At 35.4% G+C, this 15,510-nt stretch overlaps 1 protein-coding gene across 4 annotated transcripts; it reads right to left on the bottom strand.

Moving 5' to 3' along the window:
• Positions 1 to 2,570: 2,570 nt before the first annotated feature.
• On the bottom strand, positions 2,571 to 13,396 carry LOC106872009 (uncharacterized). Of its 4 annotated transcripts, none has more exons than XM_014918817.3 (5): positions 11,275 to 13,396; positions 9,626 to 10,064; positions 8,752 to 8,974; positions 6,407 to 6,584; positions 2,571 to 3,589 (listed from the first exon to the last, which is right to left on the bottom strand). In XM_014918817.3, the coding sequence occupies exons 2-5, from the start codon at positions 10,053 to 10,055 to the stop codon at positions 2,606 to 2,608; spliced, it is 1,815 nt and encodes a 604-aa protein (XP_014774303.1). In that variant the 5' UTR covers positions 10,056 to 10,064; positions 11,275 to 13,396; the 3' UTR covers positions 2,571 to 2,605. The 4 variants fall into 4 exon arrangements, with proteins under 4 accessions (XP_014774303.1, XP_014774305.1, XP_014774307.1 ...); XM_014918819.3 differs by having other exon boundaries at positions 12,062 to 12,904; XM_014918821.3 differs by lacking the exon at positions 11,275 to 13,396 and adding an exon at positions 10,486 to 10,600.
• Between the last annotated feature and the right edge of the window lie 2,114 nt (positions 13,397 to 15,510).

Raw genomic sequence — 15,510 nt, 5'->3', positions numbered from 1 at the left:
AACATAGCTTTCTTTGTACAATGATTGCTGAAACTGACATTACAAATACTTTATTGTGGATAACGATGATAAAAATTTTGATAAATAGAGGATATGGCTTTATTAATCTGGGAATCTGAATGAGACTTAAGTAGATCATCTATTTGTTTGGCTTACATGGTCTTTAATGAAATTATAAGGCCAATACAGTTTTGAGACAGGCTATTCTTTATATTGGCTGCTGTATAGTCATTATATTTTCATTTACCACTATGGTCTCATAATCTGCATGAAATGGCAATTTGGGATTAATTGAAACTATATAAATTCTATGAACATTATAAGGCCTTTAAGGGCTCCTCGCTTAGTCATAATCTTATCTAATTTCAGAAGTCATCATCATTGTTTTAATGCCCCATTTTCTATGCTTGCAGGGGTCAGATTTTCTACGGCCAGGTGCCTTTCTGTTGTCAGACTTTACATGTTTCCAAACAAGGTCATATTTTCTCAATGGAAATGAATAATACCATTTGTAGCTGTGGCCAGTGCCCCCTGACTGGCACCTGTTCCAGTGGCATGTAAAATGCATCATCTGAACATGGTCGATGCCAGGTCCGCCTGACTGGCTCCCGTGTGGCATGTAAAAAAACACCATTCAAATGTGATCGATACCAAAACTGCCCGACTGGCTCTCGTACTGGTGGCATGTAGAAAACACCATCCGAATGTGGCCGTTGCCAGTACTCCTTGACTGGCTCCCGTGCCGGTGGCATGTAAAAAGCACTATCCAAACGTGATTGATGCCAGGCCCGCCTGACTAGCTCCTGTGCCGGTGACATGTAAAAAGCACCCACGACACTCTCGGAGTGGTTGGCATTAGGAAGGGCATCCAGCTGTAGAAACATTGCTAGATTAGATTGGAGCCTGGTGCAGCCACTGGTTCTCCAGACTTCAGTCAAACCGTCCAACCCATGCCAGCATGGAAAACGGACATTAAATGATGATGACAATCAATTACACCTATTGCATAATGTGAAACCAAAATCGCAGCTGTGGCCAGTGCCTCTTGATTGGTTGCCGTTTCAGTGGCACATAAAATGCATCATCTGAATGTGGTCGATACCAGTGTCCCCTGACTGGCTCCTGTGCCAGTAGCATGTAAAAAGCACCCTCTGAATGTGGCTGATGCCAGTAACCCTGACTGGCTTCTGTGACAGTGGCATGTAAAAAGCACTATCTAAACGTGATCGATGCCAGGCTGCCTGACTGACTCCTTTTTTCAGTGGCATGTAAACGATGATCATGATGAATTCTAATCTTATTTGAGAAACAAAACAATTGTTGGTTAATATGTTGATTAATTAATAAATTAATTTGTATCTTACAATATTCTATATAATATATTCAGTGAAGAATTATCTCTTCAAAATTTGACATATTAAACCAGTGTATCTTGGATAAATATCCCTATAAGAGGTTTGAATATCCTCATTGTGACTATATATATACACACACAACAGGCTTCCTTCTGTTTCCACTTATCAAATCAACTGACAAGGCTTAGGTCAGCCTGGAGCTATAAGTGGAAGATACTTTCCCAAGGCATCCACAAATCCACATGGTTGGGGAGCAAACTTCTTAGACACAGGGGCAAACTTGTACCTATTAAACCATTCCTAGTTGAATATGTTTAGTGGTAATATGTATTCGTTGTGTAATAAGTATAATATGATGAGCTTTGTAATTTGTAAATTTCATGTGACATGAATGAAAAATGCCAAAATATATGACATTTTATGAATTTATTCTTTATCTTTAGAACAGTTGATAGGAACTGATCTTAAAAACCTATTTAAGAGAGCTGTTTATACCCACAACAGACCTGATTAAATAAACCTATAATTACAGATATTCCAGCCATTCCCATATCAATATTTCTTTCACACACTACTAAAAGTGTCTTTTTTTGTCTGAGGAAGATGCATAGAGGCCTCCTCATTGACTTGAACAAATTTTTATGCAGAGAGATGAATCTTGTGATTAGCGCTTATGGTTTAGAGAGTCTGTCATAAAACATCAACTCATCAGTTGACCTTAAAACTCAGCAATGTGAGTTACTGAAACAGTTCTCATTAGCAATATTATTGTTGACAGAAATTAACTGATATTCACTGTGACAACTATAAAAATTACAGATAATTTCACTGAAAAGTAAAAGAAAAACCAACTGAAAATAACTATTTTTTCATCCTTTTTACTTATTTACCAGAACTTCCTTGAATTTTTTAAGTATTTCAAAAGATGTAGTAGTGAAATTCTCCAATTAAGCCAAAAGTGGTAAGTCTTACACAAGTTTCTTGATAAAAATAAAAGTTAGAATGTTTATCCTCCAAAACTTATATTATCAGACCAGTTAGATGTCAGAGATATATTGGTAAAGAAAATTCATGATAATAGAGATAATGATGGGGATAGTGATGATTTAAGTTGTGAAGGTGAAAATCAGTTAGGTAAGAAACCTACTTTAACAGTATTTTAATCTGAATAATAAAATGAAATCTGAAATTTGAAGTTAAAAATAATTACAAATATTATATATTGGGAAATTTAATTGAACATTTGTGCACTATAGAGTTGAATATCCATTCACAGAAAATAAATTAACTGGATATGATTTAGAATTTGATGTAGGCAGCGTACTTGAGATCTCTACCAAATCAGAATTATTGCTGAGGTTGTCTTCAATTATATTGCCTGTTACAGATGTTATTGAAATTAGCTGTACTTCATCCTGATCATCAGTATCGTTATCACAATCTTCTGAATGCTGCGATAAACAAGTGTCTTCAGATATATAGATGACATCACGGGAATCCAGATGTTTATTTGAATGAGAAACTCCAAAATCATTGTGTCTATTGATGACCTTTCCAGAAGTGGTACTGGCAGCAGGCTTTAACTGAACATCATTATTATTTGTAGTAATGTTACTAATATCAACACACAGTTCTTCTTGAATACTATTTTGATTTTCTCCAAGACTACAGGGTTCTATTTTTAAGTGAAGAGAGTTGTACTTTGTTGCAGGCTCTATTAATGGTTCCGCTTCAGTCTTGATATCAACAATCTGGTCTGTAACCATATTTTCTGCAGACCTTACATCAGAAACTGAAGTTGTGGTGACAGAAACATCAGCTTGCATGTTAATATTGCTATAATTATTCCTAAATAACTTCATAAACATTGAATTCTGAACCTCGTTAGGATCTCCTTGTGTTCTGGAAGGGAATAATCCTGACAAAGAACAAGGTTCTGCCAATAAAGGTTCCACCACACCAGATAAAATATCTTTTGTCTTAGCTTTGTTCAATTCCTCACAACAAAGATCTTCAAAATCTTTCATTTCTAATTTTTCAGCAATAGTCTTCAGTTGGACTAGAATGTCTTCATTCAGATCTAACACACCACTGTACATGTATTCTGCAAATGCTAAAAGTCCTTCTTTACTGACTGAACTTGGAAAGACCACATTGGGAAATGAACCTTTTGATGAATGCAGGAGAACTGGCAGTAGTTTTGGAGACACAGCTCCTAAAACCATTTTATGAATCTGAAAATATATAAAAAATACCTAGAATAAATGTGGCAAATATACAGTTTAATAGCATGTTACATATCATCATCATCATTTAATGTCCATTTTCCATGCTGGCATGGGTCAGACGGTTTGACTGAGGTCTGGAAAGTCAGCCGCTACACCAGGCTCCAATCTGATCTGGCAATGTTTCTCCAGCTGGATGCTCATCCTAACACCAACCACTCTGAGGGTGTAGTGGGTGCTTTTTACATCACACTGGTACAGGAGCCAGTCAGGCAGCTCTAGTATTGATCACATTCGGATGGTGCGTTTTATGTGCCACCGGCACAGGAGCAAGTCAAGGGGCACTGGCATCGAACACGCTTGGGTGAGGCATTTTACGTGCCACCAGAACAACAGCCAGTCAGAGGGCACTGGCCACAGCTACAATTTTGGTTTTACTTGACTCAACAGGTCTTCTAAAGCATATCATATTGCCCAACACATCAAAGGTACTTTTAAATGGGCCGGATATGCAACACTGGCATTGGCCGTGGCTCCGATCTCACTTTAGTTCCCTGGTCTTCTCAATCACAGCATATCTCCAAAGGTCTCAGTCTCCTGTCATTGCCTCCGTGAGGCCTAAAATTCGAAGGTCATGCTTCACCATCTCATCCCATGTCTTCTTGGGTCTACCTCTTCCACAGGCTCCTTCCACAGTTAGGGTGTGGCACTTCCTCACACAGCTGTCCTCATCCATGTGTAACCATACCAGTGCAGTCATCTCTCTTGCACACCACATTTGATGCTTCTTACGTCCAACTTTTCTCTCAGGGCATTTACACTCTGTCGTGTATGCACACAGTATTGGTGGTGGGGGCGGGCACAACCACGAACAAGAGAGAGTCATTTTAGGGAGCAGAGCAAACAAGAAAGAATTATTTTAAAGATTAGTATGAAATATGTATATATATGTAGCCAAGAAACAAGGTTAGTAATGTTGCGAGTTAGATGGGTCTGAATGAATGAGGCGATTAAAAACAAGAGAAATTCTTAGCTTAGCTGTGCATATTTTCGAGTGTCATCAAACAGCCAAACACATGGAATAAACTTGCTAAATTATTTGTCAGTGGCCTGTTTCTAAATTCAATACATTCACTGAGTGCTTTCTTGCAAAATTTGCACATTTCATCTGAACAATATTATTCAGATCAAATTATATCTACAAAGCTCCTCTCAATTTTAAGTGTTGATGATGAGGAATTGTAATCTTCCCCAAGATGTACCCAGTGCAAGCTATGGACACATAAGAGGTGCAGCAATATCAGAGGAAGGTTAACTGGAAAAATAGCTTTTGTGTGTGGAAGGTGCACAGGTACAATAAACACTAAAAATGTGCAGGAAATAGGACTCTATAAGATGCCAGTGGGGTAAGCTAGAGGTAGTGGATAGCTTCCATTATCTAGGTGACTGAGTCAGAAGTGGAGGTGGATGCTCTGAAAGTGTAGCTGTGAGAATAAGAATAGGCTGGGCAAAGTTCAGAGAGTTCCTACTTCTGTTGGCAACAAAGGACCTCTCCCTCAGAGTGAAAGGCAGACTGTATGATGTCTGTGTGCAATCAGCTATGTTACATGGCAGTGAAACATGGGCTGTGACAGCCGAGGACATGCGTAGGCTTGAAAGAAATGAAGCCAGTATGCTTTGCTGGATGTGCAATGTCAGTACGCATGTTTAACAGAAAAAAGTTAGGCACAAGAGGCATCATATGTAGTGTGCAAGAGAGATGACTGTGCTGGTATGGTCATGTGATGCATATGGACGAGGACAGCTGCGTAAAATGCCGATCTCTAACTGTGGAGGGAACCTATGGTAGAGGTAGATCCAGGAAGACATGGGATGAGGTGGTGAAGCATTATTGTCGAATGTTGGGCCTCACAGAGGCAATGACTAGAGACTGAGACTTTCGGTGATATGCCATGCTTGAGAGGACCTGTCAAGCCATGTGAAACCATAGTCGTGGCCAATGTCGTTGTCATATTACTGCCACTTGTACTGGTGCCATGTAAGAGCACCTTTTGAATGTTAGGCCTCGTGACCATTGCTGGTGTTGTGACATTAGCATCCGTGCTGGTGGCACTTGAAAAGCCTCTTTTGAGTGTTGGGCCTCATGGAGGCAATGTAGCGGATGCTACTGTCATGTAACTAGCACCCGTGCTGGGTGTTGGGCCTCACAGAGGCAATGGCAAATGACCAAGACCTTCGGCAATATGCTGCACTTGAGAAGAAGCCCCATCAAACCAAGTGAAACTGTAGTCGTGGTAGTTACTGGTGCCAGGCAACTGGCATGTAAAAGCACCCATTACACTCTTGGAGTGGTTGGCTTTAGGAAGGGTATCCAGCTATAGAAACAATGCCAAATCAGACTGGAGTCTGGTGCAGCCCCTCAGCTTATCAGCCCTGGCCAAACTGTCCAACCCATGCTAGCATGAACAACAGACGATGATGATGATGATGATTGTTGAAAACATAGGATTCTAAAGAAGTTTTTGGAAAAAATAAAACTAAAGGAAGTAGGGTGCATATCTGACATGCCACTTCTAATTTCTTCCATTATACAACTGTTTATACTTACTAATTCCTAAGCATACCATCACTGATTTGTTTGGATCACAAGACTTTGGTCAAGATAGGACTACAGTAAAAGACTTGCCAAGGTGCCCTGTAGTGGGACTGAATCTGAAACTTTGTCTTTGATACTTTTGAAGTTGATAAAATAAAATACTAGTTAGATGTTGGAAGTTGAGATACATAATCCTAGATGTGAATAAAATAGAATTAAAACATACATACCATTACATTTATGGTACCATTACTAATGTATGAGTCACAGAGGCGCCGTGCCTTCCATAGAGAAAACAGATTGGACATTACTGCTGTTTGATGATTTGGAACGACTAAAACACGTCTTTCTTGAACAGGAGGCACAGTTGATTGTGGGAACACTATGACTTCATCAGTCATTGAATGACTGTAAATACAAGATATGTAAAATAGCATTGGTTAGATATATAATATGGGAAAAGAAAACATATCAACATACTAAGGTAACATATTGCATGTGTTAGATTTAGATTAGGATACATAACTGATCTTCCTCCAAATACTAGTGAGTCACTAGTACTAGCTAATTTGTCTTTGCCAAATTCCAAAGCAGCCATCATTCAGGTATCCCCAATCCATTCTTTTCTCCCTCCTTTCTTCACCCTCTTCAACCCTGCATTGACCACTATGACCAATACTTCCTTCTCAGAACATGAATCCTTTGGAATTTCCTACCCACTCGTTTCTTTCTTGCAGGTGTCAATCTGCAATAGATTAAATGGAATATTAACAGCATAAAGTTCACTAATCTTGGAAGGCCTGCAAAAGTGATGTGGGCTGCTCTTTCACAATATTCTTTTGGATGGGATACTGGGTCCAAGACCAGCAAGTTTGAGGGAAGGGGCCAAACCAATTACATTGACCCCAGTAGTTGACTTGTATCATATTTTATTGACCTTGAAGGGATGAAAGACGAAGTTGACCATGGTAGGATTTGAACTCAGAGTGTAAAGAGCTGGAAGAAATGCCACTTAACATTCTGTCCATCATGCTGATGATTCTGCCAGCTTGCCACCTGTAGGTGTCATTAACCTAGGTATGGGAAAATGGGAATTAAATTATTGATGATGATGAAGATATTGTACAGATGAGTGGTTAGGTGTTCCACAAGCTGTTGCTTTTCATTAAGATTGTACAAGATGGACAGCTGGGATGTAATAAGGGAATTAAGCTAATGAAGCAAACAACAATGGTGGTGGAGAGAAACTTAGTCAAATTGGTGCAAAGTAAAAGTAACCTTGTTACAACATGTTCCCATCATAGCAGGCATAGCTTGAACATCATCTCTGCCAGACTGCTAATAAAGTGGTAATGAACAACACAGGTACAAAAAGAAGATAAAATACTAAAATTAGACAAGTGATCATGTTGCAGCTTTGTAGTCTAGCGTGTTTATGACTCATTGTTAGTGATGTCCCCCATAGATGTTGTTTTTAATCAAGAAGAAAAGAATTTTGCAATGAAACAAGCATGTGATGAACCTAACACTTCATCTTGTAAACAAGCAAGGCCTAAACTCTCTGCAGTTAAAGAAATTATTGATGATATTCTTTGAATGAAGAGATTACACTTATGTTGGTAATGAGAGTAATTTGGACAATCCAACTGGTGTCGAGGGAACAAATATGATAGTTAAGAAGTAAGCCCATGGTTTTGTTGGAGACATGTTTCCTAGTAATTCTGGGGTGCTGATTTCAAGAAAATAAATATCAATAGAATAATAAAAGCAGCTGACCAGTCTATTATGGACAAACAATACAATTGTGTTTATTCAGAAAATAAGCAGCAGAAAAACTTGACGTGATAAAAGAAAATTGACTGTAGTTTTGAAATCAGGATGCCAATTTTAGTCTAAGTGAAGTAAAAAAGCAACCTCAAGAGAAATTATGTTCATAATTGTTCCCCTGTTATTGTTACTCTTCTGAATATTTCTGATTCTATCCATCAGTTTGTCTAACAAATATGGTAGTTGAGAGAAAGGCTTATTATTATTATCCTCCAGAATTTTTTTGTGATTTTGTCCATTAGTTTACCTGCGATCATTACTCTTGAGTTGTATATGCAACTATCTATTTTTTTTTTTTTTGCTCAGGAGCCCTACTCCATGTTAGATACAGGGGCCCAGGTCTGAGAGGGTTAAAGAATCTAGAATATACTTTAGCTTTATATTAATGCAACACTTTAGTTTTGAAACAACTGAAGAAGTTTTTGTTTAAGATCAGCCAACACTCTCTTATGTTTATTGCTAAAAAACAAAAAAAAAACAATGTGTTTTGGTGAATAATAAGAAAAGCTGTTGCAAACGAATGACTGATGAGAGCTGTTAATGTTTTCTATAGATTTTGTTAGGTTTCAGTAAAATTATAGATTCCTTCAGTTTCTAAAATTTTATCTTATCCTTTTTTTGCCTCTTAAAGAGGTTATAGAGGAATTTTTAACAAATGGTCATTTTCTGATGATCAGATGTCCAATACAGAATCAATTAGAGCTAAAGAAGTCAATAATATGAAAGAAATTAGATGAGTAACACTTACGATGTTGATCTTCTTGTTTTTGAGGCTTTTGAATTTATTTGTTTGGAAATTGTGTCTGGGGTTACATCTTCTATCTGAATTGTAGCTGCTTCAGGGGCTTTCCTTTTCCATTTTGATGAACTCATTTCATTAAGATTTTGCATATTGTTAGCATGAGTATGATGCAATTGAAGAGTTGAGGCACAATCAAATCTTGATGTTTTTAAGAGAGATATATTATTTCCTGTGAAATAGAATATAAGTAACTCTAATACTCAATTAGGATCATTTTAAAATATGAAGTGGTTAGGAAAGACAAAATAGTAGATGTGTTAGAATATTGTTGAGATTTCAAAATGACTTAGGTAATAATTGAACAATTATCCAAACAGGAATACAATGCAGAGTCATGGAAATCACTTGAAAACAACACTATCAGAAGACAGTAAGGTATATACATCCTTTGGTGTAAATGACTAAGTAGACTGATGATAAAATCTAACAAACAAAACATTTGCTGTTTAGATCATATGATGTAGTTAAAAATTCTCAAGAAGAAACCTGCATGCACTGTGACTTATTCAAAACCCAAATACTATTTGAGTGAAGAATGAAGTATATACAAGGTTCTGATAGTTGTCACATGACACACATTGTAAACAGTAACATAAATCAAAATGATAACAATAATAATATAAAAGACTATGATTATATCAGAATATTCAAATTAGTTTAAAAGTGAGCAACAGTTCAAATTATCTAAGCACAATGGGCAGCAACTAATTGTACAAAATATTAACATCAGTTATGAGAGTCAAACATATAAATGCTTAAATATGTACAGAAATTAAACTAGATATCACAGTTAAATGAAAAAATTCAGAGGGACAAATACCAGGATTATATTGCATCTGCTCCTGATGATGGAATTTTGGGACATCATAATACTTTAAAAGGTTGACTTTAATGTAGCCATTAGCAATTTGCTTTTCTTCTTGAGCCTTTTTACCCTGTCGAGTATAATGATTCTTTGGCCCTGTAGCACGTCTGTTCCTTGCATATTGAGCAAGTTTCTTAAGTCTTTCATATCTTTCCTCTTTTGTTTCTTTGGTCCTTCTTTTCAATTCATTCTGAGACAATCTTCTAAGCCTCTGTTTTCTCTCTTCTGCTGTTTCTTCAGCTCGTCTCTTCTGTGCATTTAAAGACAGCTTTCGTAGTCTCTCAAGTCTCTCATCATTTGTTTCATTTGCACGTCTTTCTCTTTCACGCAGTTTTTTGGCTTCTTGCTTTTCAGTTTCATTATGGTATTTCTTGAACCGCCCCATTATTTTACCCTTCAAAGAAATAAAAATTTATTGAAAACATACAAAAATAAATTTGATTCAGATTTTTTTCCTGAGTACAACGTTTTGGGTCTACAGACATAATGTAAACTTTTTAACACGACTCTGAAAATTAAAAATCTATCTTGCACAATTACCTTAGTGATGAATAACAACTTCCTTTTATACTTTTGTATGAGATTAGTATATCAATTACCAGAGAAAAAATATAATTATTTTCTCGGTTTTAAAGAGTTAAAATTCTCTGTTTTCATTCGTATAACATTTCAACTACTTTACAATGAGATATATTCTAAAGCAAGATTTCATTATCTCTTCACAGTAGTTATACATCCCCCAGCATTATTTTATTCATAAGAACGGTAACCCCACAAAATTCTTCATCCTGATTTGCAGTCACGATCTTTCTCACCTTAAATCTTTGCAGGCAGCTCGATAAGAAAATCTTTTTTATTTTACATTTGAATTTAATTACTTCTGTATTTGTTTACCCTCTAGAATAAAAACAATTGCCCAACTGGCATTCTTTCGAAATAGATATTTTATCTGTCATTTCTTCGAAAGAATGCCGAACAATTTTTAGATAGTTTAGCATTTAACTTATACAAACTAGGATCTTGAAGTCTCTGACAAGTACCGTGTAGTACCAATATCTTCTTGCCAAGTCAAGAGAGTAATAAATTAATGTAAATTGTCTCCGTTTAAAGATATATATTGTACAGGAGCCAATTTTGAACTACTGCATAACAACACTTTGGCCCATGCGAGTTTATAGATTAAAGCCTTCTTTTGATTATTTGAAAAGAACGCGCTTTCTTTTGGTTTGACTAGATTTTGCAGAATTTTGTGAAAAATGTAACATAAAAAGAACTCATGAATTGAAACAGTAGTTTATACAAATGACGATGATATGCTAATACAGTATGTAGAGGTTTCGGTGAAATTCGGATCAATTACTTTTTTTATCACACGAATTTTAATGTTTTAAATGTCATACCTCCCATTGATATTTTACAACAATAATAGCAATAAAAATCACAATACGTCTTTTTAATCACAGCTAACTCGCTACTTTTAAGAAGTAAAAGTTGTTTTCAAATGGCATCGATATATACGGTCACAAATAAAAACAAAATTCATCCAAGCAAAAATAGTTTCCTTAAACAAATTGCCATCATTATTTGTATAAGAAATGACTCACCTGATATTTTCAGAAGGAAATTTTAAAACACTTTAGTTAATCGTTGCTTATGTATAGTAAATAGAAATGCAGTGGATTGTGACGATCAGCGTAGATGTTATTTTTGCATGTACTAAATATTGCTAAAATTGGAACTTTCTAGAAATACCTACTCTATTGTTATTTTAAAATGAATTATATTTTCTGAGAACTTTGAAAAATCGGTCAAATGAGATACAGATTTGATTTGTATTTTTTTTTTATTGTTTTATTATCCCAAAGGAATAATTTCATCAATTGATTGTAACTGAAGCGTGTACGCTAAGGGAGTTAACTATGCAGTGACTATCTTTTTTACATGACCAAACTCTACAAGTGTATAATATCGATGTATCATGTTAAGAAAACTAGTGTGCACACAAAATTTATTAAAACTTATTTATTACAAAATACGTTAATTTTAGTTTGTAGAGACTTTGAAATGGTTATTTTAACAAATGTTTCTATAGAAACATCACAAAAATATTCAGGGAATTGAGGGACAACGCCATATCCACTTATTACCATTCTATAAGGTTTTATATTATACACCAAAATACATTTCTTTCTCAAAACTGAAATCATATAGGCAGTCACCAACCATTGATATCATATGCTAGATAAGATCATACATTAATACAGAGCTGAGAATTTTCCATTTGACCTTTCAAATTCACTATAACAATCACGATTCACTTAAAGGCTGTAAAATATTAGTATTAGCGCTGTTTAGTTAGACAATAATCTAGTATAAAGCAAAGTTTCCTACCCAGTTTATGTGCAACTTCAAAGGGCAGCATGCATCTACGTTTAGTAAATTGTATACTTTAAAACTCTTTTTAATGGTTGAAGATTATATCATACAAATGTCGACCTATTTAGTTAATTGTTAAACTAAGCCTTTCCTTGCAGGAAATAAATGTTTCGTAAGAAAACAATTATCTCAAATTGATTGTATGGCAGTTTATGTCAAGCTCTACGTTCTAAATGATCAAATTTAAATTCTCATTTATGATACATTTTCATTTCTCCAAATTGTTTTCTTATATTTTGGTTTTTTAATTTTTACCACTATAACAAAATAAAAAACAGTAAGAGGAAAAGAAATTAAAGGTAAAAAACTGAATTTGATGATTTCGGGCAAGTTTAAAACGTCAACAGTCTATGCTTCAACTGGTGGTTTGTCGTTAACTCAAACATTATTTGCTAATTCCAACTGGTGAAAAAATTTGTATCATTCCTTAAATAAACTTATAGCAGATCTGAATAAGTGGAAACAAAATATGTATAGGGAGTCCATCGAAGAAGTTGAAAACTGTTTTCGGTATTAAATCAGAATTTTTTTTCGATGTTAACGTATTGGAAACATGAAAACTTTTCATTCATCAAAAAATACTCCTGAGCATCACCGAGTTAAATTGAGGAGGTAAAGCCAGCATAATTAAAAGTTACGCAATCACGGTCTTGTCTTTTACAGCTTTATTCATAAAATCTACATCAGTCTATTAAGGAAGTTTATTTACAAAAATACTTCACGCGTACATCACACCAGTTTATTAAATATGAGACTCCAAAATCAGTGTTAGCTCTGTTCTCACTTCTTGGTTTATGTACTTGTCAGGAAGTGACCTTTTTCCGGAAGTACCATTCAACGCTGTTCGTCGTGAGTAAATACGTTTCGAAATCAGAATTGATCCATTTCTGAGTTTATTTTTCATGGTAATAAAATAAAATAAAATAAATGCTCGTCCAGATTCGTACTTTATCAATCAGATCCAGTTTTCAGTTATTTTTTTGCTTTTGTTTTTTAAACCCATCTTTTCGACTGCGGAGATTCCATATCTGCCCCAAAAAATCGGCATTTCAAAATTTTAACCACTCCCGCCAATTTTTCACATTTTTTAAAGAAATTGTTTGGCCTAGTACGTTGAAAAATACGGAGATTATGATTCTAAAAAAATTTTTGTCAAATTTCAATTTTTCAAAAAAAAAAAAATAATAATAATAAACACCCCTCCCCTCATACTAAAATAGCAGACGTAAAAAGTTGTTGGCACGACGTCGAGGGTTCCAATTGATCCGATCAACGGAACAGCCTGCTTGTGAAATTAACGTGCAAGTGGCTGAGCACTCCACAGACACGTGTACCCTTAACGTAGTTCTCGGGGATATTCTGCGTGACACAGTGTGACAAGGCTGACCCTTTGAATTACAGGCACAACAGAAACAGGAAGTAAGAGTGAGTGAAAGTTGTGGTGGAAGAGTACAGCAGGGTTCGCCACCATCCCCTGCCGGAGCCTCGTGGAACTTTTAGGTGTTTTCGCTCAATAAACACTCACAACGCCCGGTCCGAGAATCGAAACCACGATCCTATGACCACGAGTCCGCTGCCCTAACCACTGGGCCATTGCGCCTCTACCAGACGTAAAAAAATATCTAAACAGAAAACTTGATATACTAGAAAGAGCAGCTAAACGACGAATCCTGTTTTCACAATTTTAATTTCCTCCACCCCTTTTTTCTTTGCCAGAGGGGTGGAAAGGGGGAAAATAAAAATTTTGAAAACGTGTTTATTGGGTTTTCAAAATCTTCAATTTTTTTGTACGCTCCAATCGGAAAGTCTGACAAGCTAGAAATAACAGCCGAACCGAAGATCCACTTTCTAAATACGAATTACCAAAAAAGAAAAAAAAATTTTAAATGTCATTTTGTTGTCGTGTGTGTCTGTGCAAAAAAAAAAAATGAATTTTACATACCTCTCTTGATTCCAAAACACCTTCAAGCAGATGTTCACTTTCTGTCACAGATGCGCTGGCGGAGTAGAGGAGGTGTTTATTTATTAATTTTGAAAAATTGAAATTTTAGAAGATTTTTTTTTTATTTCAATATCATAGTCTCCGTATTTTGCCAAAAAAATTCTAAGAAAAGTGAAAAATTGGGGAAAGGCATCCGCCCCCCCCCCCCCCCCCATTTTCTCCCAAACTTGTTTATTTAAAAAAAAATTTTTGCCAAAATCCCCCGTTTTCGGATACGGAGGTTCCGGAAAATTGACAAAAATCGGCATTATTAAATTTCCCCACCCCACCCCCAATTCTTCAATTTTGACTTTTTTCCCCAACACTAATCTTAACACTAACTGTAACTACAGAAATGTTTTGAAATTTTTGTCTGAATCATAATTTCCATATTTTTCCGCATATTTAGAAAAAAAAAAAAAAAAATTCTGAAAAAAGTAAAAAATGAAGGAAATAGGGGTGGGAGGTGGTAATTTAAAAATGCCGATTTTTCCAATTTTTTTGCAGATTCATATTCCCTGTAGCTGAAAAGCGGGTTTTGTGTTGAAAAAAAAAAAAAAAAAATTTAAAGGGTCGTGGAGGGGGGGATGCGGAAGTCTTGCCAAAATTAGGGGTAGGGGTAGGAATAAAAATTTTGAAATGCCGAGTTTTTTGTTTTGCAGCTTCAGAATCTCCACAGTTGAAAAAATGGGTTTCTGTAAATAAAAAAAAAACCAAAAAAAAAACCGAAAGCGGGTGTGGTACATGTCCTTTACCTCCGCCCAGTTTTCAGCTAATTCCGTTTTTCATGCTATTGCTTTAGCATGCTTTCTATTTTCTTATAAATGTTTAAACGTTATCATCGAAAGGTATATACATAGGCTACTACTACAGATAGTCATCTTGGCTTTCTTTTGCTGTCCTTATATATTTCATGTGTTTTAAATCTGTCCAGTTCTTGATATTATTCTTAGTTTCCCTTTCCTCAAAACTGTCTATGTACACTTTCAACATTATATATATATATATATATATATCAAAATTATGGGACTAACGCAGAATTGCACCACTCCTTGAAAAATGCATTTTTTGTTCTTTACGTTTTAGTTGTCGGAGATTACAAATATGCAAATTTTTTTATTTCACCCCACCCCCTTTAAAATTTTGATTTTGTTTACTTTAAAGAGATTGTACTGAATTGACAAATATATGCAAATCGAAATTAAATGTAGACAATAATATTAAACTGAAAAGAATTTGTGTTTTACTTGTGTTTGCCTTAATCGTAAATAATAATTAAATGTAAATTAAATATACACCGTTTTATGAGAAACAAACATTATTTTGTTTAATAATTAAGGGGCTTAAATTTCACCCCCTCCCCTAATTTTAAATTTTGAACTTTTTCATCCATCTATTTATTTGTCTATCGATTTATTCATAA

This window comes from Octopus bimaculoides, chromosome 3 (assembly GCF_046866305.1).
Source record: "Octopus bimaculoides isolate indiv1 chromosome 3, ASM4686630v1, whole genome shotgun sequence".
Classification (NCBI taxonomy): Eukaryota; Metazoa; Mollusca; class Cephalopoda; order Octopoda; family Octopodidae; genus Octopus; species Octopus bimaculoides.
Note: the sequence above shows the minus strand (reverse complement) of the source record. Positions and strands in the feature narration are given on the sequence as shown.